Source organism: Eptesicus fuscus, chromosome 6, assembly GCF_027574615.1.
Source record: "Eptesicus fuscus isolate TK198812 chromosome 6, DD_ASM_mEF_20220401, whole genome shotgun sequence".
Taxonomy (NCBI): domain Eukaryota; kingdom Metazoa; phylum Chordata; class Mammalia; order Chiroptera; family Vespertilionidae; genus Eptesicus; species Eptesicus fuscus.
The window spans coordinates 79,031,841-79,056,931 of record NC_072478.1 but is presented as its reverse complement, the minus strand read 5'-3'; the positions used below and the strand labels follow the sequence as shown (position 1 = coordinate 79,056,931).

General features: G+C 45.0%; 1 protein-coding gene across 3 annotated transcripts in view; it reads right to left on the bottom strand.

Annotated features, from left to right (window-relative positions):
* Positions 1-15,685: 15,685 nt before the first annotated feature.
* The window catches only part of UBE2D2 (ubiquitin conjugating enzyme E2 D2), a 48,563-nt gene continuing 39,157 nt past the window's right edge, over positions 15,686-25,091 (bottom strand). For all 3 annotated transcript variants that reach the window (XM_008141580.3, XM_054717928.1, XM_054717929.1), the window contains 2 exons: positions 20,553-20,646; positions 15,686-17,442 (listed from right to left, as the gene is read on the bottom strand). In XM_008141580.3, coding sequence (XP_008139802.1) covers positions 17,397-17,442; positions 20,553-20,646 — 140 coding nt within the window. In that variant the 3' untranslated portion in view covers positions 15,686-17,396. The remainder of the gene's footprint in view (positions 17,443-20,552; positions 20,647-25,091) is intronic.

Below are 25,091 nucleotides of genomic sequence, written 5' to 3'. Positions count from 1 at the left end.
GGAGTATTTAAGTTTCACATTGCTATTCAGTCCGTTTAGATTCAGGAAGCAAATTCCTTAAGTTTCCAGCACCTTTGGAGGAGAGAGCGGCCTGTCTTCTAGGAAGGAGTATGTTTAGCACAATGCTCTCTCGGGGCAGGGCATTGTGCTAAACAGCTAAGGTGCATTCTCTCATTTAAGCCTTACATCAGCCCCAGCAGTAGTATCATCCCCATTTTTCAGATGAGGAAACTGAAGTGAGACTGGAATCAAAGTTGTTCTCCTAATCTCTGAGATTGGCTATCCTAGTGAGGCTTCTCACATACAGCTCTGCCCTGGGGTTCACTTGCTTTACATCCTGTAGTGATTCCTCAGAGCCCAGCAGGCTTAGCCCAAGCCCCTTCCCCGGCTGGACCTGGCTTCACTCACCAGCCCTAGGCCTCCCTGAAATCCCTGGGCCCTGCTGACCAATAACACCCAACACTAGTGGTTCCCTCAGAAACCCCAAAACTCCTCCTTCAAGTTTCCGTGGCTTTACAGGCTCCCTCTGCCCAGAAGGGCCATGATCAAGCCCATCTCATGGAACTCCTCAATGAAGACCAACAGCATGTGTCACCTCCACTGGGAACCTCTGATTCCCAGCCTGTTTGGCCCATATCTACAGGGCCACCATTAGCCTTTGTGCAAATTAGAAAACAGGACTCCCTTTGGGCAGATATACGCACCCCTTTGGCAGCAGGTCATGAACTGTCTTTCAGTCTTCCTAGCTTCCTTTGTCAGGGGCCTTTTTGCAGTGCATGCACTGAACTGTACTCTGTGGCCAGGCTTTGGGGCCCCTCATCTGTTCCCTCCTATGGCCACAGTGACCACACTGCACAAAAATAGCTTTTATTTACTTAGTTGTCTCCCCACCCCCTCATTACCACCACCCATGAAAATTCTCTGAGGGTAAGGGAAAATCTACCTGTCCTGGGCCTGGAGCCTGGGCACTAAGGAGGTACCACTAGTAACAATTGTAGCCAACATCTTCTGAGAACTTTCTATATGTCAGGCATCACGTTAATTACTCTGCATGTATATGCTTACTTAATCATCAGGCTCAGACACCTGCTCAAGGTTACCAAGTAGCAAAACCAGGACTTAAATCCATGCCTTGTCTGAGGGATCTGCCTTTTCCACGACCGCCATTTATCAGCTAATGTCGGTCATTGATTAAACATTCAATGACTGGGAAATGGCTGCATGGAGAGAAGTATAGGAGTTCCAGTGTCCAATAAAGATAGCCAATCCAGAGCCTGGCCTAATGTCTCCCCTGCTTGGGCCCCAGTCTCACCCCCCACCCCCACAATGTATCACAGAGGAGGGGAGCAGGGTCATTTGGAACCCTGACTCAGGACAGTAAGTCTTCAGTGGAGTCACACTGGACTGTGTGACTTCAACCAAAATCCCAGGGCAGGCCTGGGAGTGCAAACATGGGCAGGGGAAAAGACACAGGCTCAGGCCTTTGGGGTCTCAGCCTTCACATAAGTGCCATTAGTCCTTAAATCTTCCTACTCCAGCCCCCATGATCTTTGAAAGGACAAAAGATCTGTGAAACTAGAGGGGGAAATCAGAAAAGTCAGGCCTGTCTCTTAGGAGGCCAAGGCTCATCCATTCCTGAGAAGTTAGTTTGGTGGCCCAAGCCTGGCCCTGAGCTGTGTAAACAGGGGGGAAGGGAGGAGAGCTGAGGGGGGACTCCAGTTCCAGAACAAAATGACTGGGTGAGGCTGGGAGGGAGCAGAGACCAGGCCAACATTCACACTTCATATTTCCGCTAGCCCAGGCACAGCTACATACATGCCACAGACAACCAGACATAGCCCCAATCTCTGCCAGGCACAGGGAATTCAGCCTGTTTGTGGAGTGGGGGCAGGTTTTTGTTTTTGTTTTGGGGGGGGCGCCTTGTCCCTGACAGTAACTCTTGACTTCTCTATGCACAATCATGGTTCAACTGTCTCTCCTATAGGAATGGACAGCGTGTTCCCAGAGACCAAAGCTGTGGTTCCAGGGCCCATCCCCTCCCTGCCAGGAAGAGGGAGGAGCCTAGAGGTAAATGAATGGGGCCTGGGGGAGGGCACAGTGTCCCAAACCTGGAGGCCCCAGACCAGCCCAAAGGGAGGGGTGCCTTGGGCATCCAAAAGCCAGCCAGGCCTGAAAGTGTCCTACCCAAGACCTGTAGGCTAGGGTGGGGTGGTATGGGGAAGGCTTGCTGAAGTTGAAGGGGTGAGTCTCAACCTCCTCTTACAGACCAGGCCCAAAAGGCAGGGAAGGTGGTAAATGCCCCTCACACTGGGACTTTTGAAAACAGAACTGAGCCTCTCTCCTCGGATCAGAGGACTCCACGCACCAGCCCCTACTTTACCTTCCCCTTAGATTCCTGAGAATGGGGTGCTCAGACAGGGCCTGGGGGTGGGCCCGGAATGAACTGCTCTTTGAACTGGCGGGACTGGTTCTGTGTCTAGCCGCCTGGGAAGTCACGGGTTGCCTGCCAGGCCTGGGAGGGAGGCCTCAGGAAGGGGCCCCTCGTAAATCGTTAACTCCCACAGCTGCCACCTCCACTGCCACCACTGCCTGTCCCTGGGGCCCCACCCCCACTTGTGACTCTGGCTCTCAAAGAGCCCACCCCAGGCCAGAAGTCAGAGGTTAGAGGTAAAAGCCAGAGGTCCCAGCACCTGAACAAGACCCTCCTCCAACTATGGGGGAAGAGGGGAAGGGAGGGTGCCTATGGGGAAGGCACTTCTAAGTTCACAGCTTCTCACCCTAGTTTGCCCTCTAGCCTTCCTGCTGCAGCCCTAACCTTTGCCTCTTAGGGCAGCCCCTGGGCAAGTCCCAACCCCATCAGACCTTTATGTTCCTCAAGGAGATAATTATGCCGGTCCCACTCACTCTACCTCAAGGAGTGTCACCAGGACTACATAATGAATGGATTGAGCAAAAGAACTAGATACTGGTCAGAATTGGGATAGGACCCTCAGCATCGTTCCAACCCTGCTTCCTGGTGCTGGGGTCCTCCAAGGGAAATAATAAAGGCTGCTTTTCTAGAGGCATTGTGCTAAGTAAACCCTTTACCTGCTTAGTAATCTGTTTAGCAATCACATTCCCATTTAGCAGGTAAGGAAACTGAGGCTCTGAGAGGAGCGGTGACTTACCCAAGCTGTGTCACCTGTACAGGATCAAGGCCAGGATTTTAGTCAATTTTGTACTCTCAAGCTGAGTCCTTGAAGGGTTCTGTCTCCTCAAATTACTAAACTACAGGTGAGGAGACACCCTAAAGGCAAAATGGGCTAGTTAATCCGCTCCAGTAAGGTTTGTGTGCGTGGGGTGGGGGAGGAGCTGAGATGGGGCAGGTAGGGGAGTATAGTGGGCAGGAGACTGGCAATGTCCCCCACCACTCTCTGTGAGCCTCTCCTTTGGGCCATCTTCCCTCCCTTAGGTCACATACCCCCAGGTGCCACCACAGGGGAGGCCTGACTGCTGCTCCCCAGACCCCCAGTAAGAATTCTCCTGCCCCAGACAAGTTAATGAGGGAGGATTGATGGTGGTGCTACCACCCTTTTCGCTAGGGAGCCATCTCAGAAGCAAAGAGATGGAGACAAAAAATAAATAAAATTCAACTTTTAATCAAGATTGCAGATTCAGAAAAGATTCATAAGTGAAATGATTCCCTGAGGAAATATAAAAAGTTACTTACGGCATGGCTAAATTGGGCACGCTTCAATCAGGGGCTGTTGAGAAATCATTAAGATATACAAGACAGTGTTTTAGATATATGTGAGCTCTATCAGGAGGGCTGGCCACTGCTCCAGTTAGATCTGGCCCTGAGCTGGCGCTGGCCTCCAGTCTCACCTCCTCCCACTCAGACCCATGGCTTATTTGCCAGGCCCCAGGAGCCACTGTCCAGAGGTTGTCACTGCCCCCAGGAGCCCAGGGACTCTAGTAAGGGAGAGTGGAGTAGCAGGGATTAGGATTAAGCAGAACTTTTTAGTGTTTCAAGGAGCTTTCCCCCTTTCCAATAGCATAATGGGATGTAGCAGGGCAAGAACTACATACTTGCCCTGAAAAACTAAAGAGGGGACCCCCTTCATTTCCCCTGACCCCTTCCCCTAATTCTTGGATCAGCCTGAGGAAGTGGGTGCCCTATTTGGACACAGGACCAGAATGCCCTTTCAAAATTGTATCTCAGGGCTTTGCCCTTGGGGAAGAGGGCAAGTCATTCCTTTGGTTCCTCTCTCCAGGGAAAACTGGGGGAAATGAACCCCCTCCCCCATGGCGGGGTGCGGGGGGGCAGTTTTCAAGGATGATCACTAGCTCTTGAGAGAACATTCTCCCACCCCTTGTAGCCACCTTCATTTCTCTGGTCGCAGTCATATTATCTGAGGTCTAACCCTCCTGTCCTGTAGCCTGCAGGGGTCTTTCAACTCCGTGCTTTCCCCATGCCTAGGGCTTTCAGAGGCCAGGGCATTAGAGAAACATGGAGGATCCTTGCTGGATACTGATCACCCTACCAATTCTGTGCAGTCTTGGAGGCCAGGTCCCCAGTTGATGTTAAATGTTTATTGAAGTGGAGGGAGAAAATCAGGAGGGGCTGGGCAATCTGTCCCATGAGAGTGGGTGTGGAGAAGGGAAATGGGCCAGAGCCTGGTGAGGGGACGGTAATGGCAAGTGCGTAGACCCCCTTTCTTAGGCCCATCTGCCTGACAGCCCTCGCTTCCATCAAATCATCAAGGAAAGCAAGAAACTCGAGCCGGATGGTGGTGGCCACGCTGCCTTGTGGGTGACCCGAACCCGATCCTGGCCAGGCCGAGGCACTATTTTAAACCCCAGCCCCAAACTGCCACCTCAGCCAGCCTGGCCCATCTCTGGTTACAAAACCACTGCCCACCTCCCAGCCACTTCCTCCTCTCCACCCTGGGAGCCCCCTAGACTGGGTCCAATGTGGGCAATCCTGCTCTCTGTGGACCTTAGTCTGTCAATTGGCATCAATGCCTCTCTCCATTCCTTTAGTCTTGCCCACTTAGGCACTCTCATTCCTCTACCAACAGAGGGACCCATTGGCCTGTATTCTGACTGAATCTCCCCGTGGATAAGGGTTCTCTTCCACTAGAGTTAAGGACCCACAACATGAGGAACCCACAGGTTGAGAACCGCTGCTGTAGAGCCTAAGACCATCATGAGGAACTGTATGAAAGGGTCGCGGCATTAGAAAGGTTGAGAACCACTGCTATAGAAGGAAAGGAAGTAGTTTAGATATAAGTAGGGACCTCCCAGCACTGAGACTGTACACTAGAGAACTTTCCTTCACGTCAATGCCTGCCTGCCAGTTTGGGCAGGAAAAGGAAGGCGATGACTCCAGAGGGAGTCTGGCTCAAGGTCTTATGGGATAGGGGACTCAGGGACCATTCAGCCAGCCCACTGTGCCTTTCTCTCTCCCCCACCCCACCCCCTTCTTGGAGGGGACAGATTGGCACTCAGGTGGCCCAGCTGTCAGCTGGCTGAGCCTGCTGGACTTGTGTCTATAATCCTTCTACTTTAGGCAATAGCCCCCACTGGCTCTGAGGCCTGTCAGCCCTACCCCTACCCAGCCCAACACCAGCAGACATTGCCAGGGCACCAAGGGAAGTGAGGAGGCTGATCATCCATGCTGGTCCCCCCCACCTCAAGCTGGCTGGACAGAAGGGCATCCAGGCAGGCTGAATACCCCCATGACTGCACCCGCTCCCTCACCCCCATGCTGTGTAGTCCAGCAGTGAGTTGTTGGCACCAAGCCTGGTGCAGCTGAGCAGTGACACCAACAGCCCTGCCATCACAGGCAAGCATAGTTCCCTCCAACCTGGCAGGTGGGGCCATGGAGGCTGAGGGGAAAGGGTGTCTCTCAGCCTCCTGGGCCTAAGATATCTAGGAAGAGGGCTGTTTTTGAAACTTTCCCCTCCACTGCAGAGGATCTTTGGCATTCCCAAGGTTCCTGGCTGCCCCTTCCAACCTAGAGGGCTTGTCTTCATGTTAGACCAATGATTCCCAACTATAATTGATTTTGCCACTCAAGGGATATTGAGGCATGTCTGGAGGCATTTTTGTTTGTCACAACTGCTGCTACTAGCATCCAATGGGTAGAGACGAAGGATGTTGCTAAATATTCTATAATGCACAAGACAAAGAATTAAATGGCCCAAAATGTCAATAGTGCTGAGGTTGAAAAACCTTGGGAAGAACTTCCCTGATTAATCTGGGAGACCGGTAAGAGGCAGGAGGTATTTTACATATACACACAGTGGCTAGGCTCATCATCTCCCACCCCACAATCAGAGAGGGTCCTTCTGCCATTCTGGCTTCAAAGGCCCGTGGACTGCGGAATGTGGCGTGCAGCCTGCCTGCTCAACTACCCACCCACCAACCTCTGGGTTTGTTAGAAGTGTGCCCACAATGTGTGTGTGGGAAGGCTGTCAAAACTCTTTGCCTGCCCATGGAGGGGGACTCAGACATATCCCACCCACTAGGCAAGCTCTACAGAGCCCTCTCCCCAAGAGGATTCTGGGCCTATGGAAAAAAATAGGGGCTGCCCTGCCCCTCCCATTCCCAGAGGACTGGCCCAACCTGTGGCTGGTTGGAAGTTCTGGCCTCCTCCTCATTTCCCTATCACCTTCCATTTCTATTTAGGAGGCAGTCATGGTGGCTCAGCTCTTGTCTCTGGTTTCCTAGGGAGCTCTGCCGAAGCAGCCCAGCTTCCGTGGATCCATCTGTCAGGGAGGCTGTTCCGCCCCATCGATTGCTGTTCCCATGGGGCTGTGCTGCTTGAGGGACCCTATGTGTAGGCCAGATAGGAGGGAACCACACCGATAGGAGTGGTTGGGGGCAGCTTGGCAACAGGCAGAGCTGAGGGGGACTGACACTTCAATGAGAAGGAACAAAGCTAGTCAGGCATGAGAAATGCAGAGGGCCAGGGGCAGCAAGGCAAGAGGCTGGCTAGAATGACCTCTGAAGCCAGCGGGTACCCTAAGGACCCAGTTTTACCTTTGGACACACCAAATTCTCACTTGCAAAGACAATAATAACTGACATTTATTGAGCAGGAACAGAGTGCCCAGCATGAAATTGGGGGCTTTGCACATCTCTGCTTTCATTTGAGGCTCACACCTATCCAAAGCAGATGCTGTTATTCTCCTTTGACAGGGAAGGAAGCTCAGAGAGGTTGCAACACTTGTCAGCAGCTACACAGAGGAGCTGGAGCTAGATTTGGAGGCAGGTCAGCCTGGCCCAGGGCCGTGCCCCAGCCCCAGACAGCCAACCAGGCCTGGAGGGAGAGGAAACTTGTCTAGCCAGGCAAGAGGCCCTGCCTACCCTCCCCATGGAGCCACCTCCTCCCCTGGGCACTGTGACATCTGCCCTGCTTCCTGGCCCCAGACAGCTGCTCAGAGCCACGTCAGCACTTCCACAGGGAGCCTGGAAACTGACTCTGGCCCCTGGGCAATGGGGGACCAGGGGGGGCTAAAGAGAGGGTGACCCACTCAGCCAAGCAGGCAAAGGGTCTTATGACCTTGGGCCACGCTTCTCTGAGCCTCAGTTTCTCCTGTGGGTGGGTGGCAACGGCTTTGGGAAGGGGCTCAAAAGAGGATACAGTATAGCATATTGGGTGGACCGAGAGCAAACATTCCCACACAGCCAGAGTGGTGGGATGAACTGGTTGTGTGACACTGTGACCAACTGTATGGTTGTGTGGGGCTGCCCTTGGGCAGCCTGTGACCCCTACTGTCCACTGGGGCCAGGTGGTCAGGAGGGTGAGGAGGGGGTGGGGAGCAGTCTGTGCCCGCCCAGGCCTGCACTCTGGCTGGCTGAGGCCAGAGATAACCGGAGCCTCCAGGAAAATCATTAGCATCTGTTTAGGCCACAGCAAAGTTGGCTGGCCAGAGCCTCCACCCGCAAGAAAAGGCCCGCTTCACCCCCACCCAGGCAAGCACTAGGACTAGCACCCCCCTCCCAAGGCCCCGCCCAAACTGGTGTGGTGACAACAGACACCCACCCAGAGAAGGGGAGGGGCTTGGGTGCAGGCCAGGCAGGCAAGGGTCGGTATGCTGTCCGGGTGGTGTGGACCGGATGGACACTCCGGTCCATGCTCTGGGCAATCCAGGCCTGCTCTTGGCAGCGCCCACACTGGCAGCAGCCCAGGGAGTGTGTGGAAATGACACCGCCAGGGCGGCGGAGATCCCCCCTCCTGACATTGGCTGGAAAGTGGAGCAGCTCGTCAGGGACAATCAATGGCGATCGATTGCTGCACGGCTCTGGCGGACAGTGCGGGGGAGGGGCGACGGGGGCTGAGGTCAAACAACACACAGACCCGAAAAGGGGAACAGCAGCACAGAGGGGTTACACAGACACACAATCTGTATAGTGAAACACCAATTTGGGCCACTGCCACCACAAAGGAGGCACACTCACCACAAGGAGTTACACCACACCACAACAGTCTGACACAACTGGGGTCAAACAAATGGTTCACGTGGATACATACAATAGGGTCACATACACACAACTACTCAGTTGGTCACACTATCACACAACCAGTTCACTTCACCACAACAGGGCCTCATACCACAATGGATGACCCTATACCAGACACCTACATCACCAGGACACAAAATGAGTCATACATTCCACTAGCTGGTCTCAACCACACAACAGTAGGGAGTTATATACTTTGGCTGCACAACAAAGTCACACAACGAAGCAAAAAAGTTACACAGCCAAATTATACATCATCACCACAATTTAAAAACAAAACGAAGTCAAATGGGTATCACACTAAGCAACAATACAATGGTTCCCCATATTGGCAACACAAGATCATGAGCCCAAAACAGAGCCATACAGCACAAATTGTACCCCCGCAACTAAGACACAGATGCAGCGGTCTCATATCCCCTAACACAAATATAAGGTGTCCCCAAAAATGTATACATACACTTTGTTGTTTTTTAAATATATTTTTATTTATTTCAGAGAGGAAGGAAGAGGGAGAGAGAGAAACATCAATGATGAGAATCATTGGTTGGCTGCCTCCTGCACGCCCCCCACTGGGGATCGAGCCTACAACCCAGGCATGTGCCCTTGACCGGAATCGAACCCGGGACCCTCAGTCCACAGGTCGATGCTCTATCCACTGAGCCAAACCAGCTAAGGCTATACATACACTTTGAATAATTATAAAGGCAGTGTTTATTAAAATACATTTCATTTTCAAAATTGAGCTATCAGTTGTTAAAATCTGTACACATTTTTTGGGGACACCCTGTATAACATGGCACAATGAACAAATACTGTGGCACAGGCAAACTAGCATTAACTCACAGGGCCAGGCACCTGGTAAGTGTTCATAACAAAGAGGGTCTTGGGATCGACCATTATTAAACATATCATAATAATCTATCATTACACACATCTTGAAAACATAACTCAAGTGTCACAAACACAACGCACTGGTTGTGTGACAGTGTGACCAACTGTATGGTTGTGTGGGGCAGCCCTGCTGCCCTCATCCACATAGTGGCCACACATTAATCACTTCCCCTAGTAAAGTCAGAACAGCCACACACTCTCTGGGACTTTGGTGGGGAAACCACCCCCAATCTCTTACCAGGTACAAAGCTACTGACCCTTTTCCTGCCACTCTCACAAAGTCATAGAACACAAAGCACCTCCCACCCAACAGTGATCCAGTTAGAGCCCTCAGAAAAACACACACTCCCTAGTCCAAATCCAAAGCAGGAAACTGGAGTAGCTCCTGTTCTCAGCCATCCTCCCTCCAACCCCCATTCTCAGTGGTGTATGTGCATGGGAGCAGAGCCAGATGATCATTCCTTCAACACACCCTTATACGCCACTCCTGTGGTTTGTTCCAGTGTAGGGCCACTTCCTCCAGTTAAGGCTTGGGTCCTCCCCAAGGGCTTCCAGGAGTCCCTTGCAACCAGGGTGCTCCCCCTTAAGGTTTCACCTGGAAAGACTTCCAAGATTCCCAAGTTTTGCCTGGTTGTGACCTTAGTTAATTCCCCAAACTGTATGTGCCTGGATCCCAAATCCTGCCTGCTGATCCAAGACACACACACACACACACACACACACACACACACACACACACACACTAACCAGGGAGAGTTGTAGGTCCACTAGGTGGCTTGTGACCTAGGATGGGAATGCAAGGATCCTGGGCTGTAGGTAATGCTACAAATCATCCATAGCTTATCCTTATTCTCATCCTTCAGGTAGGTCTGGGAAACAAATGGGGGAAGGCTGGCCTCCCTTCATATTACCCCCTAACCTCCATGGCTGGAGGCAACTCTTCCTACCACCAGCTCAGGCTTTTATTTACTGAGATAGCTGGATTCCCCTTTGTCCCCCAAGAGAAGCAGATGGACAGTCAGACCCTGGGCAAGGTCACAGTCACACAGGATGGTTAGGCTTATCCATCCAAATGCCTACCCATTCTGCTTGTGTAGTCCCAAAAGGGCCTGGACAGCCTGCTTAGGGTCCCTTGGTACCCCAGGAGCTAGTCCTGCTCCAAGAGAAGCAAATCTCTGGCTTGTACCACTGTCCATGCCTACCTCCCTTAACCTATAGCAGGGGTCCTCAAACTTTTTAAACAGGGGGCCAGTTCACTGTCCCTCAGACCGTTGGAGGGCCGGACTATAGTTAAAAACAAACAAACTATGAACAAATTCCTATGCACACTGCACATATCTTCTTTTGAAGTAAAAAAACAAAAAGGCAAAAACACCCGCATGTGGCCCGCGGGCCATAGTTTGAGGACGCCTGACCTATAGGCATCTACAGCCACAACCCTTTAATTTGACAAGGACATTTTCCACCAAGCATTGCCTATGGATGGAAGGAGGGGTATCTTCTAGATGAAAAAACAAAGCAAAGGAGAAATAAATTAGTTGCCTAAGAATATACAACTGAAGTCAAGGGCCTGTAATTTAAAACCAGACTTGATTCCTGCTCCTCAAAGGCTACACAGCTTAGGCTCACACCCATATGCATAAACACTAAGGAATGTTCATGCTCACAATTCTCACACTCTTACAAGTTCCTGTACACACAAACAGCCCCCCTGCACGCGTGCAGGCCTACACTCTCCCACGCCTGAGGCCTGTCAGCCACATTCTCCACGGCTCCCTCCCTCCAACAGGGACAGGGGCAGGCAGTCCACATTCCCAGGTTTCCGCCCTGACCCTGACCCACCCCCCCTCCCTACTCAGAGCACACATTCCTGCTGCAGCCAGATAACCAGCCCCAAGGGGAGGCCAGGGGGAGAGCAAGGCATTCTGGGGGCCAAGCTGCAGGCCCTACTCTGGGCTGCCTAAACACTGCTCTACTGCCTGGGTATGGCATGGTAGGAACTAGCTTTCCCTGCAGGGATACCCCACTTCTCTAGACAGGCTAGACCCAAGGCTTTCTTCCTTATTCCAGAGACTTCCTTAGGTCTAGAATTTCTGCTCCAGAAAGTCTTTCAACCCACCTTTTGGATGTAAAATCTCTTACAAAGTTAGGAGCTAGAGCAGGATCTGGGAGCCTCCAGGACTCCTCTCTCCCTCCCCTCTTAAGAATCTTTCAGCAGGTGAAAGCCTGGGTTCCAGGCACCAACAGCCCCAAAGCAGCTTTCCCCATCTGGGGGTAGCAGGGGTTAATTCTCACAGCTCTGTTTGGGATACAGCCACTTGGCGAACTCAGCAGATCTGGAGCTATTTGCATACCCAGATGGCCAAGTCTGGAATTTCAAAGAATTCCCCAAGAAGAGGCAGCTGGCTTATGGGTAGTGGCTCTGGAGGCTCACAGCTGTTGGGCTAGAAGACTGGGGAGCCCAGGACCCCAAAACACAAGATAGATTGAAAGGACAAGAACATTTCCTAGGCTTTATCACCAGCCCCCAGTTCTGTTACTCCAGTCCCCAGGCCACCATCCCTCAGGGTATGAAAAGCTATGTTCTGGTTGCCCAGAATAAGTGGGCAGGCAAATGAGATTGGGCTAAGTTGGTTGGAGTCACAGGGACTGCCTTCCTCTGGCAAAAGGCAACAGTGAGCACCAGGTAGAGAGCGGCCAGAAATATGAGTCCCCTTATTCACATAAAGCAATGGACAGACCTTTGCCCTCATGCAACCTGCAGCCAAGTGGGCAAAGGTCCTGGTCTGGACCTTACTAACCTGTCCACACACAAGAATATGGCTGCAATACCAATGGAGAGGGGAGAGGAAGGTTAGCAGTTTGATACTTCTTCTGGCAGGCTTTAAGGCTAGAATACTAACCTGTTTCCTGACTAAGCCTATGATGGAGCCTCCCTGAGGTAGGCACTGACTCACCCAGTTCTAGATAAACTTGTGAAAAAAGCCAAGCCCAAACAGGCTTCCACACCCCAACAAAAGCCCCTCTCAGATTCTATCCAAGCAGATTTACTGATCACCCACCTCCGCTGTTACAGCTGTGGGTCAACACTGCCCTCTGCTGGCCACTCAAGTACTAGCATCCACTTTAAGCAAATGCACTTCAGATACATCCTCTCCATCAGTGGGCACAGAAACTTCAACCCATCTATCATCTACAGTCCGTGGGTGTGGGGGAGAATAAGCGAGAATGAACCCAGGGACACAGTGCATCAGAAGAGAAATCACTAAGGCCCTCTCCGCAAAATTTATACCTGAAACTTTCTATCCAGCTTGGAGGTTGATCTTACCCTCAAGGAAACTACCTACCAATCCCATAATCTCCCCTCACCCCTTCTCTTATGCCCTCTCTTTTTCCCAAAGGAGGGATAGACTGAGATGACCTGGAGCCATCCTTCCAAAAAGGATGAAAAAGCTTTAGTTCCCTGGTTCTTCCTGTCACACTGAAATCCCGGGTGTCCTCTGAAACAAGTTCAGTTCCCCTCAAATCAGTACAACACCCTGCAAACACACACCTTTCAAAGATGGCAGCGATGCTGACTGGAGGTAGGGGAAACTGCTGAGAAAGACCTAACCAGTATTGCCTCTGATTAGCTGGGGGAAGTTCTGATGCCCCTTCTAACAGATAGGCAGCCTAGCTTTTGCTAACTATCACCCAAGATGGTGCTGGGTCAGGCTGTATTTGTGAACTGGTTCTAGAAAACCTCCAAGGAGCCCCAAGCTTTGGAGCTTCCAAAGCTACCCTAATTTCTTATGGAAAACGTCAAAGCTGAGAAAGCTGGTGATTTGGGGAGTGGTTGGTCTTGAGGTCAGCAAAACTAAATCCTCCCTACTCATATTCATTCCCTAGGGGTCCTACAATTTAGGGCAGGGGTGTACCCTTTAATAAACAGTCAAGATTTTTCAGTACTTAGGAAGAAATTCAATAGAAGAACAAATGATCCCGGGCAAGGAGATTAGTTGCTGGAAAAATGGTAGCTACCACCACTCATATCCTTAGAAGTCTGAAAAGAATACACAGCACAAGGCTGGCACTGCTCTTCCCTGGACAGCAGTTACCAGAGGCCTGGCCAGGCACTTAGTGGCTTCTTCTCGGCCTCTCCAAATGTAGTCAACCATTTGCTTTCAGAGTACACCGTAGGGCAATCATGAGCCCTAGCCCTGGAAAAGGCATTCTACCAATAACTTACACAGGAGGTTAAAAACAAAAACCTCACTCAATTGAAAACTATTAAGTTGCTGTCTTGATGCTAAGATATTCATAGCTCTACTATCTGCTAAGAGGCAGATTATACTTTGCCTTCAATCAGGTGCAGCTCCACAAATAATTCAGAGAAAAATGTCGCCTCTGTTTCAACCAGTCCAGGAACAATCACTGAGAAACGGCAAAGCTGGTTGGTGACTGTGTTGTTATACATTCAGCCACTGAGACCCAAGGCCTTAAAGCTTTAGTAGTCCCATCTTTTGAATTTTCCCACTTATATTAACTAAGATAAAATATGGCAACAATGGGGGAATGAATATTATAAATATTAACCCTGGCAAAGTGATCCCATGGCCAGTTTTCATATTTCTAAGCCCATCCCAAGAATTGGCCTAGAAATATTCAGAGGGCCTGAATATTAACCACTTATACCAGCCAGGGCTAAGTATGATTAAAAAAAGATTTTAAAGAAAGGCTTTTGTCGGGTAGCAAACTCAGAGCCACTTTTCATCTAAGTGCATACACAATATAAGGAAAATTAAATAGGGAACAGGCTCCAGGAATGTCCCCAAGGCCTATTTTCTCTCCTTAGATGTGTATGAATGCATATTTGATAGTCTACTACCCTCACAGTTATTTTCATATTAAAAATCTGCTTTCTCTTATATAATATCACACCCACCAAAATAACCCATCATCACTTGAAATAAAAGAGTATTCACAAATGAAATCAAGAGGTAATGTGTCCTTAACACTGGTGACTATTTTCTGCAGGGGCAATAAAGATGCTTATTTCTGAGTAGGAAGAAAATATATGCTCATAATTCAGAAGACCCAAGAACTGAAGAAAGTTCTATTAAAATCTAGCCACCAGGTGTTAAGGGGTACCGTAGAGCAGACTGAAACAAAACCCACAGTTTCACCTTAATTGCAAATAAGGAACAGTTTACAGCTGTAATGTAGAAATAATTCATCTCTCATGACAATCTACCTAGGGCTCAAAATAATTTGTTGAGGCAAAGAATGACTCAAAAAGCGTAATACTGGAGCAGTAGGAAGTACAATGATTGCCTCTATTGCGAGATCAGGGCAGAGAAAATGAATCCCTCTCTCTGACCACCACCATAACCTTCTCTCTACAGAACTCCCACAGACCTCCCTGCCACTCCCTACCCCAACAGCCTTTCTTCCAAGTCTCTGTACTACCCAAAGTATAGAAACCAGCAGGACAACGCTAACTTTGACCACTGGCCAATAACAGAGCATGTAAGTATCTGAAATCATGTAGTTTCACTAAAAGAAACTACTCCAACTATAACTTGACCCAGCACTCCATGTAATTAAGAAGCAAAGCAAAAGGAAACCATACAATTGACATTCCCTTATAACCACTGCTTCGCTAAGATAATCAGGGTTACTGCAAACAAACTTTCACATGTGATAAAGCTGAGACACTCCTGTAAAAAGCAATGTGAGAACCATCCTGAGTGACACATACATTTATTTATTTATTTATTTATTTATTTATTTTTATTTATTTGGTGAGTGGGGAAGGTGGCCTCCCTGACTGAGCCTTTATTCTGACCAAGGCATATATATATATATATATGGACTAGACCAAATATGCTCCATACTCAAATGAGCAAAACCAAACTGCATTCAAGGGTCTAATGTTTATGACTATGTAAACCCTTTCATTAGAAACTTGCACACCAGGATGTCTTACTTAGCACTTAAAAAAATACTTATGGAACCTTTTGTAAAAATATTTACATTTTGACCTAATAAATAGTAATGAACTGGCAGCTCTCTACGATAACAAAGAATCAGCTTTAAGGATGTGTGCAACTGTCCCATAGTCAACAGTATAGTTAATAGCAAGTCAAAAATTGATGAATTCCCACCTGCCCACGATAATGAGAATACAAGATAATTTTAAATTAGAGCTCAATTTTAACTCCTTTCCCCACAACTGTTAACAGTCAAACCTTCTTTGCAAGATCAAGAATGCCAGAAATATTAATAAGTAGCCAGCAGCTAAAATGCAACACTTTAATAGTTTTCAGGTTCTGTCACACTTTAGTTCTGAGATGGGAGAGTAGTGACACAGAAGATAAGACAAGTTGAACAAGTTTAAAACCAAAAGCAGTGGACATTTATTCCTCAATTTTTGTGCAAGAGTGTAAAGATGCATTTTAAAGAACCTAGTGGCTAGTGAGCACCAGCCATGGCCTTCAGGCTGGCCAGGTTTACAATTAGATTAGAAGGTGGGGAAAAGGTAACTTGCCTAGTTCACACGAATGATGTTTCTGGCAAACACAGTTGTTTACAAGTTTCAAACTACATTTTACTAGAGTCAAGGGAAGACTTCAAAAAAGCCACATACAGTACAATTTAAAATTGAATGAACATCCTGCAATGTTAGTGCAAAGTAATTATGAAGACTCTCCAATACAAGATTGTGCTCATGTTTCCCAGGTTTGGTCAATGTTGCTCTTTTACAATCACAGAAGCTTAACTTACCAACTAGCAATGCCTTTGTTTTATGTCCTATGTACCAAGGGAATGTCACAAGGTTTTGGTGAAATGCACTTGGTTTCATTAATAAAGCAAATTTCTTATTTAGTTTAACAGTCATGTTCCTGGAATACTATACATATAAATTTCATGGAAAAGCTTTTAAGCTTATGCCCTTATCTTGTTCAGTGAAATTACTTTCAAGATATCCTTTTTACTATGTAAACTGGAATTGTTTCATGATTTTGAAATGCAACCAGTATAAATGAAAACCAAAAGCAGTGGACATTTAAAGAATAAGGGGAAAATCCACTACTAATTTCAGCTAGATAAAGTTCTTAAAATCAAAAAGCCTATTCACACAAAATTATATGTAATGACTGTAGTAATCAGTTTATTACACAGATTAATCATTCTTGAACGTACAAGCTCCAGAGGAGCAACTGGGTCTTTAAATATACACAAGTATTTCCATCAAATGAATTTTCACCCTTACATCCAGAAAGACCTAAGCAGTTAAAAACATAAGAAAAATAAGAGCTATTAGCTATGTATTAACTGAGAAACCACATACAAACCAAAGAATATGGAAGAGAGAAAGAGGGGCTGAAAGGACGAGGATTAAAGGGTGGGGAAATGTAAGAGGTGGGAACAAAGCCCATCACACTTTATATACTAATAGCTCCAATCCAGTTAAACTTAGACCTTAAAATACAGGATGTGGGTAGATTTTAATCTGGTTGGTCATAACTTTCACCTAAGACGTAGGTCCTTCAGCATAAAACGAATACAGAAACAGCTTCATGTTCTTCGCCTTGCTTTTCATATCTGTTTTGAGTTTAAAAGGATTCCACTTAAAAAACATCTCCTACAGGTCAGTGGGCTTTTCCTTCCCATCCAAGCACACAACATACCCACCACCCCTCAACTTGCAGTTATCCAAATTTAAGTCAATAGGAAAGCTTTTAGTCTCACACCTAGGTTATGTCTGAAGAACTGGCTTGTCACATACACACTTCTCTGCTAGGAGGCAATGTTGGTACAGAAGTACAGTATTTCTATTTGTTGTTCGAAGTATGTACAACACGCAGCACTGCTGTATCAGGTAAACATGTGCACAGGGGAAGATGAGGCGTGGGCTCATAGAAAGCAGTCAAATGGAAATCAAAAGGACTTTCTCTTTGAGAGTTCCCCTATCTTTATTTGTAGAGGTTATCCAATAATTTCTTTAATTACATCGCATACTTCTGAGTCCATTCCCGAGCTATTCTGTTGTACCTGTACACACAAAGAGAAGCTTAGCTTAATACAGGTGAGAAGTCAGTCAGAAGGCATATTCATTATCCCATCTAGTAACGTTTTTATCCTCTCTAGTGTTCTTTATTAAAAACCCATGTAGTGGCCGAAACCGGTTTGGCTCAGTGGATGGAGCGTAGGCCTGCGGACTCAAGGGTCCCAGGTTTGATTCCGGTCAGGGGCATGTACCTTGGTTGCGGGCACATCCCCGGTGGGAGGTGTGCAGGAGGCAGCTGATCGATGTTTCTCTCTCATCGATGTTTCTAACTCTCTATCCCTCTCTCTTCCTCTCTGTAAAAAATCAATAAAATATATTTTTATTAAAAAAATAATAATAAAAACCCATGTAGTGCCCTGGCAGGTGTGCTCAGTGGTTAAAGTGCTGACCTGAGCACCACAGGGTCTCAGGTTTGATTTCCATGCTACTAATAGAGCAGCAGTTGCCAACCGGTGGTCCGCAGACCACTGGTGGTCCATGAGGTCCAAAAGGTTGGCGGCCTCTGTAATAGAGGGCTCTGATTCAATTTTAGCATTTGCTGGCATACCCTTATTCTACACTTGATTGACTTATTTCTAGAAAAGATCTTCAACCCTTGTTCATTTACTTGGAGTTCTTCAAACTATATACTTCTACATTATATGGTTCTTAAAATCATATACTTATAGTGATTAAATTGATATAATAATTTCCTCTGTCTCAATAAAATCACTAGTTCTGGCAGAATGTATTTTAACAATTTGGTTTCTAAAATGAATAGGTCTATTGCTCCAGAACATTCTAGTAGTAAAAATAAGGAGGCCAAAAGGTTCTACAATTCTTTGATTTAAAAAGGGATGCAGGCCTATCCAGTGTTGCCCAGTGATTGAGTGTCAACCCATGAACCAGGAGATCACAGATCAATTCCCAGTCAGGGCACATGTCTGTGTTGCAGGATCCATCCCCAGTAGTGAAGGAGGGGAGGGGGGAGGAGGGACCTCCAGGAGGCAGCAATTGATGTTTCTCTGTCTCTCCCTCTCCCTTCCTCTCTCTGAAATCAATAAACACATATTAGCCCTAGCTGGTTTGGCTCAGTGAACAGAGCACTGGCCCCATGGACTGAAGGGTCACAGTTTCAATACCCAGTCAAGGGCATGTACCTTGGTTGCAGGCTAGATTCCCACCCTGGTTAGGGCCCTTGTGGGAACAACCAACTGATGTGTCTCTCTCACATTGATGTTTCTCTCTCTCTGTCTCTCCCCCTCTCTTCTACTATCTCTAAAAATCAATGGAAAAATATCCTCAGGTGAGGATTAACAACAAAAACATATTTTTTAAAAATATATTTTATTGATTTTTTTACAGAGAGGAAGAGAGAGGGATAGAGAGTTAGAAACATCGATGAGAGAGAAACATCGATCAGCTGCCTCTTGCACACCCCCTACTGGGGATGTGCCCGCAACCAAGGTACATGCCCTTGACCTGAATCGAACCTGGGACCCTTGAGTCTGCAGGCTGACGCTCTATCCACTGAGCCAAACCGGTTTCGGCAACAAAAACATATTTTAAAAATGATTAAAAAATAAATAAAAAGGAATGCAGGCAAGTTCTTCTGAACATTACAACCACAATGGCTTAGAAAATGCCTTTTTGTTTATGCCCACAATTCCAGATATTTGACAAAATGGTTCTCCAATAAAATAAAATGCATTTGAATAAATTCACAAGTAGAAAAAAGCATGATCTAATTTTATTCTGAATGTAGCCAGAAATAAATGACTACAGAGACTATTCAGACCTAAATACAGACAAAACTAAACTAATAACCAACTGCTGTTACAATCCCCCAATGCCCCACTTAAAAATATGTTATCTAGCCTTGGTTGGTGTGGCTCGGTTGGGTGGAGTCCTGTCTCATACACCAAAAGGTTGCAGAATCAATTCCTGGTCAGGCATATACCTAGGTTGCGGTTTCAGTCCACAACTGGCGGGGGGGGGTGGGGGTGGGGGGGGGGGGGAGGTACAAGAGGCAGCCAATTTATGTTTTTCTTTCTCTTTCTCTCTCCCCCCACTTTTTCTGCCTTCCTTTAAAATTCAAAAAACAAATTCCTGGGTGAAGATCAAGAAAACACACACACACACATAAATTGTATCTATATGCCTATCTTATCCAGTAGAATTTAAATAATTCTTTACATTTTAACTTTAGAAAATTATCCACTTTTCCTCATCTATTTCCTCCTGTTTTAATGAATATACCCCCAAAAAAGATCAGAATACTTTTAGTTACTATTTCTTTGGATATCCTGACCATTCTTAATAGTTCATAGTACAATTCCAAAACATGTTAATTCTACATTAAGTTTTATTTTTTTGAAGGAAATTTTGGGTTTTCATGTCTGGTGGCACTTATTCTTTTTTTTAAATTATACCAAATGGTAGAAAAACAATTTTCTTTCCCCATTAATTTTCAAATACCTAAGAAAATTGGGCTCTTGATGCAAAATGAGTTATATATCAAAAGCCAAGAGGATATAAAACTGTTGAAAATATAATGCAGAAAAGTTTCTCTAGACCAGCAGTCGCCAACCTTTTGGACCTCACGGTGGTTCATGAGGTCCGAAAGGTTGGCAACCACTGTTTTAAGGAAACCTTTGGAGCAGCGGTCACCAACTGGTCGTCCGAGGACCACTGGTGGTCTGTGAGGTAGGAAAGGTTGGTGACCACTGTTCTAGACAGTAGGAGTCATATGAAATAATTAAGAGATAATACCAGCTGTGGCTGGGAAGCTCAGTTGGTTAGAGCATCGGCCTGATACATCAAGGTTGTGGATTCAATCCCTGGTCAGGGCACATACAAAAACCAACCAATGAATGCATTAATAAGCGAAACAACAAATTAATGTTTCTCTCTCTCTCAAATCAATAAAAAGTATCAGTGTCATCTACATATAATGATACTCAATGCAAATACTCCTCTTTTCTATCCCCAGGTGAGTGTATTAGGATTTCATTTTAAATATCTGATCTATACCCAGCCCTTAGTTAAGAAAGATTTGAGTCCCAAACATCTCTACCCTACCACAGGTACTTTTCTGTCTGGTGGCCATACTTACTTTTCTCTATCTGTTTTGTAGATCCGAGCAATCTCAGGCACTAAAGGATCATCTGGATTAGGATCACACAACAGAGAACAGATGGACAAGAGTACTAGAATGAAGAAAACATATAAATTAGTAGAGAATAAAAGCAAAGAATTCAAAGAAACATGAGGTGCCAACACACGAGAAAATTCTAAGAATTTATTTATATTGCAGTGCCTAGCAGCTTTAAGCTCTACCTAACTTTATAGTTACAGTAATCAACAAAGATTATAAGATTTCTCAATGCTTAAATCCCTAAGGAAGTTAGCCCAGGTTGGTGAAGTGACTTGCCCAATGTCCCATTAGTTAGTAATTATAATGAAATTAGAATCGAGGTCTTCCAAATCCCAGACCAATGACACTTTTTAGAGCTCATAAACTTTAATTTTTTAGAAGCCCATGTTCAGGAATAAATGGCTTTCAAAATTCCAAAGACAACCACACTAATGAATGTTCTTAGTCAGAAACAACCAACATGAAATCCAACCATCACTGCTTTCTCAATAGCAGATATTACATTCAGATGCAATGGATCTGTTTCATTTTCAGTTGAAAACAATTTAGTCCAAGAACATAAAGGCTAGTATTTGCCCCCAAAGGGGGCTAGCCATACTTATTACAGAGGGTACAATATACTTCTACTAAAGTCTCAAATTCTTTTCAGTGACGATTTAGAATCTCATCTAAGCCATTTCCTAAGTAACAACCTGGGATATAGCAGAAAATCTCAATAGTACAATTTCCTCTGTTAAATTTGTTGTTAATTTATGTACTTATTATTGAATGTAAAAAGGAAGCCGAGGCCACTAATTACATAAAATACAGTGGCTTCTGGTATACTGAAATAAATCCCAATCCTTCTATTCTGAGACTAACAGAACTCAGCTTTAATGTTTGACAGCAAGAGATAATAATTCTGATCTCACTTTACTCCCAAAACATCAATTCAGCAGGAAAGGATTTATTCATTTTCCTATCAAATCTATTTTGTAGAGATCAAGGGCTTCTGAGAGGTAAAGAAAAAGTTTACATGCCCTTTATCATTCAGTTTAACAAAAAAGCTATTTCCTTGCCTTAAGAATATATGGAAAATAAAAAACATCAGGAAAGATGTTTTCTGACTCTTCATTCCTGTTGCCCACAATTCTGGCAGATGGCATTCCCAAAACATCTTCTCTTCCCATTGTCAGGTGTATCACCTGATGCCCTCTTCAAGCACAGAACATCCTAACAGCAATTAGGAAAGATTTCATGTATTTCCTGGAAATGACAACAGGGAGTTATAGATTTTTGAATGTTCATGAAATTACTGACTATAAAAAGAAGAAACTTGTCCAGCCTATCAAACTGAGAAGAGTACAACTGATTCTTCACCTAAAATTAGAGTACAACTGATTCTTCCCCTAAAATAAGACATACTACCAAAACAGTATCAGTTACAAATTTTCTTTTTTTTTTATTAATATATTTTTTATTGATTTCAGTGAGGAAGGGAGAGGGAGAGATAGAAACATCAATGATGAGAATCATTGATCAGCTGTCTCCTGCACACCCCCCACTGGGGATTGAGCCCACAACTGGGGCATGTGCCCTTGACCAGAATCAAACCCGGGACCCTTCAGTCCGTAGGCCAACGCTCTAGCCACTGAGCCAAACCTGCTAGGGCTAAAAATTTTCTTTATTTACAATTCCGAATATTTCAATAAGGCTATTTTTAAAAGATACATTTTAAAGAAATAACTTGTCTTACTTTCTTTCCAGGAAAGGAAGCTGGAGTGGTGGTTATCTGCACCTGGTAAAAGGATTCTTAGTATACTACTTAGTTCCTTTAATTCGCAGAAAATTGATTTTGCCTTATAATTCAGTTTGTTAAACTGAATGCCTTATATACCTTCTTTCGCTGTAAAGAAACTAACTCCTATTTCTACAACCTGTATAGACTCTTCACTGAAATAACTAATTTTTCACCTATGTATACATCTTCATCTGTATATATTCATTTTCATTAGTGTCATAACCCAGTCACTTCCAATTCTAAAAACATATAACAAAGAGGCTTTATGGCACATTTATCTACTTAAGTTTTCAATATATTTAGATATCTAACAGATATAGTCAAAGTAGAGAGAAATTCGAGTCAAAATTATGGCCCTTGAAAGCAGATTATATTAAAGGAAAAATTGGCCTGACTGGTATTTCTCAGTGGTGAGAGCCTTGGCCTGAGCACTGAAGGACTGTAGGTTTGATTCCCTATCAAGAGCATGTACTTGGTTTACAATCAATCAATGTCTTGATGTCTCTCTCTCTGTCTCATTCTCCCCTCCTCTCCCTCACTCCCTTCCACTAAAAATCAATGAAAAAAAAAAAAATCCTATGGTGAGGATTAACAAAGAAAGAAAGAAAGAAAAAGGAGGAAAAAATTATTTTTACAACAGGACTCAGGTCTTTCACAGAATTGCTTGCTCATACATTCCATTTACAAAAGGGAATCATTAAAACATTAAACCTAGATACCCTGATATAATCAAATTCACTAAAATGGCACTGCAATGATTTTAAAAGATAGCTACCCAGATAGAAGGAACATTAAGTCAAATAAAACTAGCAGCCCTATGATTGAGAGTAACAGAAAAATCAACACTAGGCACAGAAGAGGAGGGAAAAAAAAAACAAACCTGTGGTAACAATTTTCAGCTATATAGACCTCCCCACTCCCCCCACCCTACCCCCCCCACACACTATTCCACCTCTCTTGGTCCATAACTTTACTAGATTTATTTCTCTACTGCTAACTGCTACTTTGTGAAGGAAGAGCAAGCAGGCCAGGAAGTCACAAGAAAAGTATATGAACACTTTCACAAGTAGCCCATGACTTGCAAGGGACCTACAAAAAGAAAAGAGGCTACTTATCTGATAAACTATGTTACAATCTTTTAAAACGTGGTCCTCTAGCATCGATTGGACTATCGGGCCTCAGAGGGAGGATAGGGGAGGGTGGGGGGAGGGGGAGAGTTCAACCAAAGGACTTGTATGCATGCATATGAGCCTATCCAACGGTTAAGTTCAACAGGGAGTTGGGGCATGCGTGGGGAGGGGGGGGATGGGAATGGGGGGATGAGGACAAATATGTGACACCTTAATCAATAAAGAAATTTAAAAAGAAAAAAAAAGACTTGAAAACAACATGAAACTTAAATGCTTCACCAGCTCTGAGATTCTATACTTTTCCAGCATGCTATAAAGTTTAAAGCACAGAATCATGTACTAACATTGACATAAGAAATGGTTTTTAAATTACATATTAATTTCCTTTATTATTTAACAGAATATGGCAGTAATATGAAATATATTTTTTTCATTTATATGTAAAAATAAGTCATTGCAGATACTTCTACATATTTGTTTTCAGAATTAAAATTATGTATGTTGTATAAAAAAAAAACAAAAAACAAAAAACGTGGTCCTCTAGTTCTTTGTTTTTTATTTTGCCTAGAACGCCCCCCCAAAATTTTAATTTAATGCCCCAGAGTTCGTTTCCTTTTAAAAAATTAATGTCAGAGTATACAAGTCTTATATTAGTTATAACATGACAAATATACAACACTTTCTACAATACAATAGTACCTTTATCCCAGTTATTTGAGTTCTTATAAGGAATCAGATAACTGTGCATTTTTGCTTTTTCAATCTTCATAATAACAATGAAATAGTAATTATCATCCCTATTCTCTAGATGAAAGAAAGAAAACAGAAACTTATTTGTCTAAAGTCTCATTCAATAAGAGGTGAAGCTGATATCTGAATATGGGTAGTTAGAACCAGAATAAATCTATGTTCTTTAACATGAAACTATGCTGCCTCTTGTCTAAATGTGTACATTAAGGAAATCATAAACTATAAGATAGAAAACAAAAATATTTTTATACATAAAATTTCAGCACCCAAATACCCAAACTGTTTCTTTGTACCTATTTTTTTTTTTTTTAAGAGGATATATCCTAAGATCTGGTGATAATGGGTTGAGGTCGCTTGTAGATTCACATACTATTTTTTCAAAAATATATATTTTATTGATTTTTTACAGAGAGGAAGGGAGAGGGATAGAGAGTTAGAAACATCGATGAGAGAGAAACATCGATCAGCTGCCTCCTGCACACCCCCTACTGGGGATGTGCCCGCAACCAACGTACATGCCCTTGACCGGAATCGAACCCGGGACCTTTCAGTCTGCAGGCCGACGCTCTATCCACTGAGCCAAACCGGTTTTGGCTCTTTGTACCTATTCAACATACTCTTCTATATAACTTAAGTTAGTGTATATTAATTTTATCTTTTCTGCTTTTTTCAAACACAGCATTTCCCCATTTTCACAATATCTGTAAGGATCAATCCTCTTTTAAATGCACGTGTTAGAACTGATTTATTTCTTCCTCTATGGTTGGGCCTATAAATAATTCCTAATTTTCAGAAATAAATAGCACTGCCACAAATGTACTTGCACACAATGCTTTT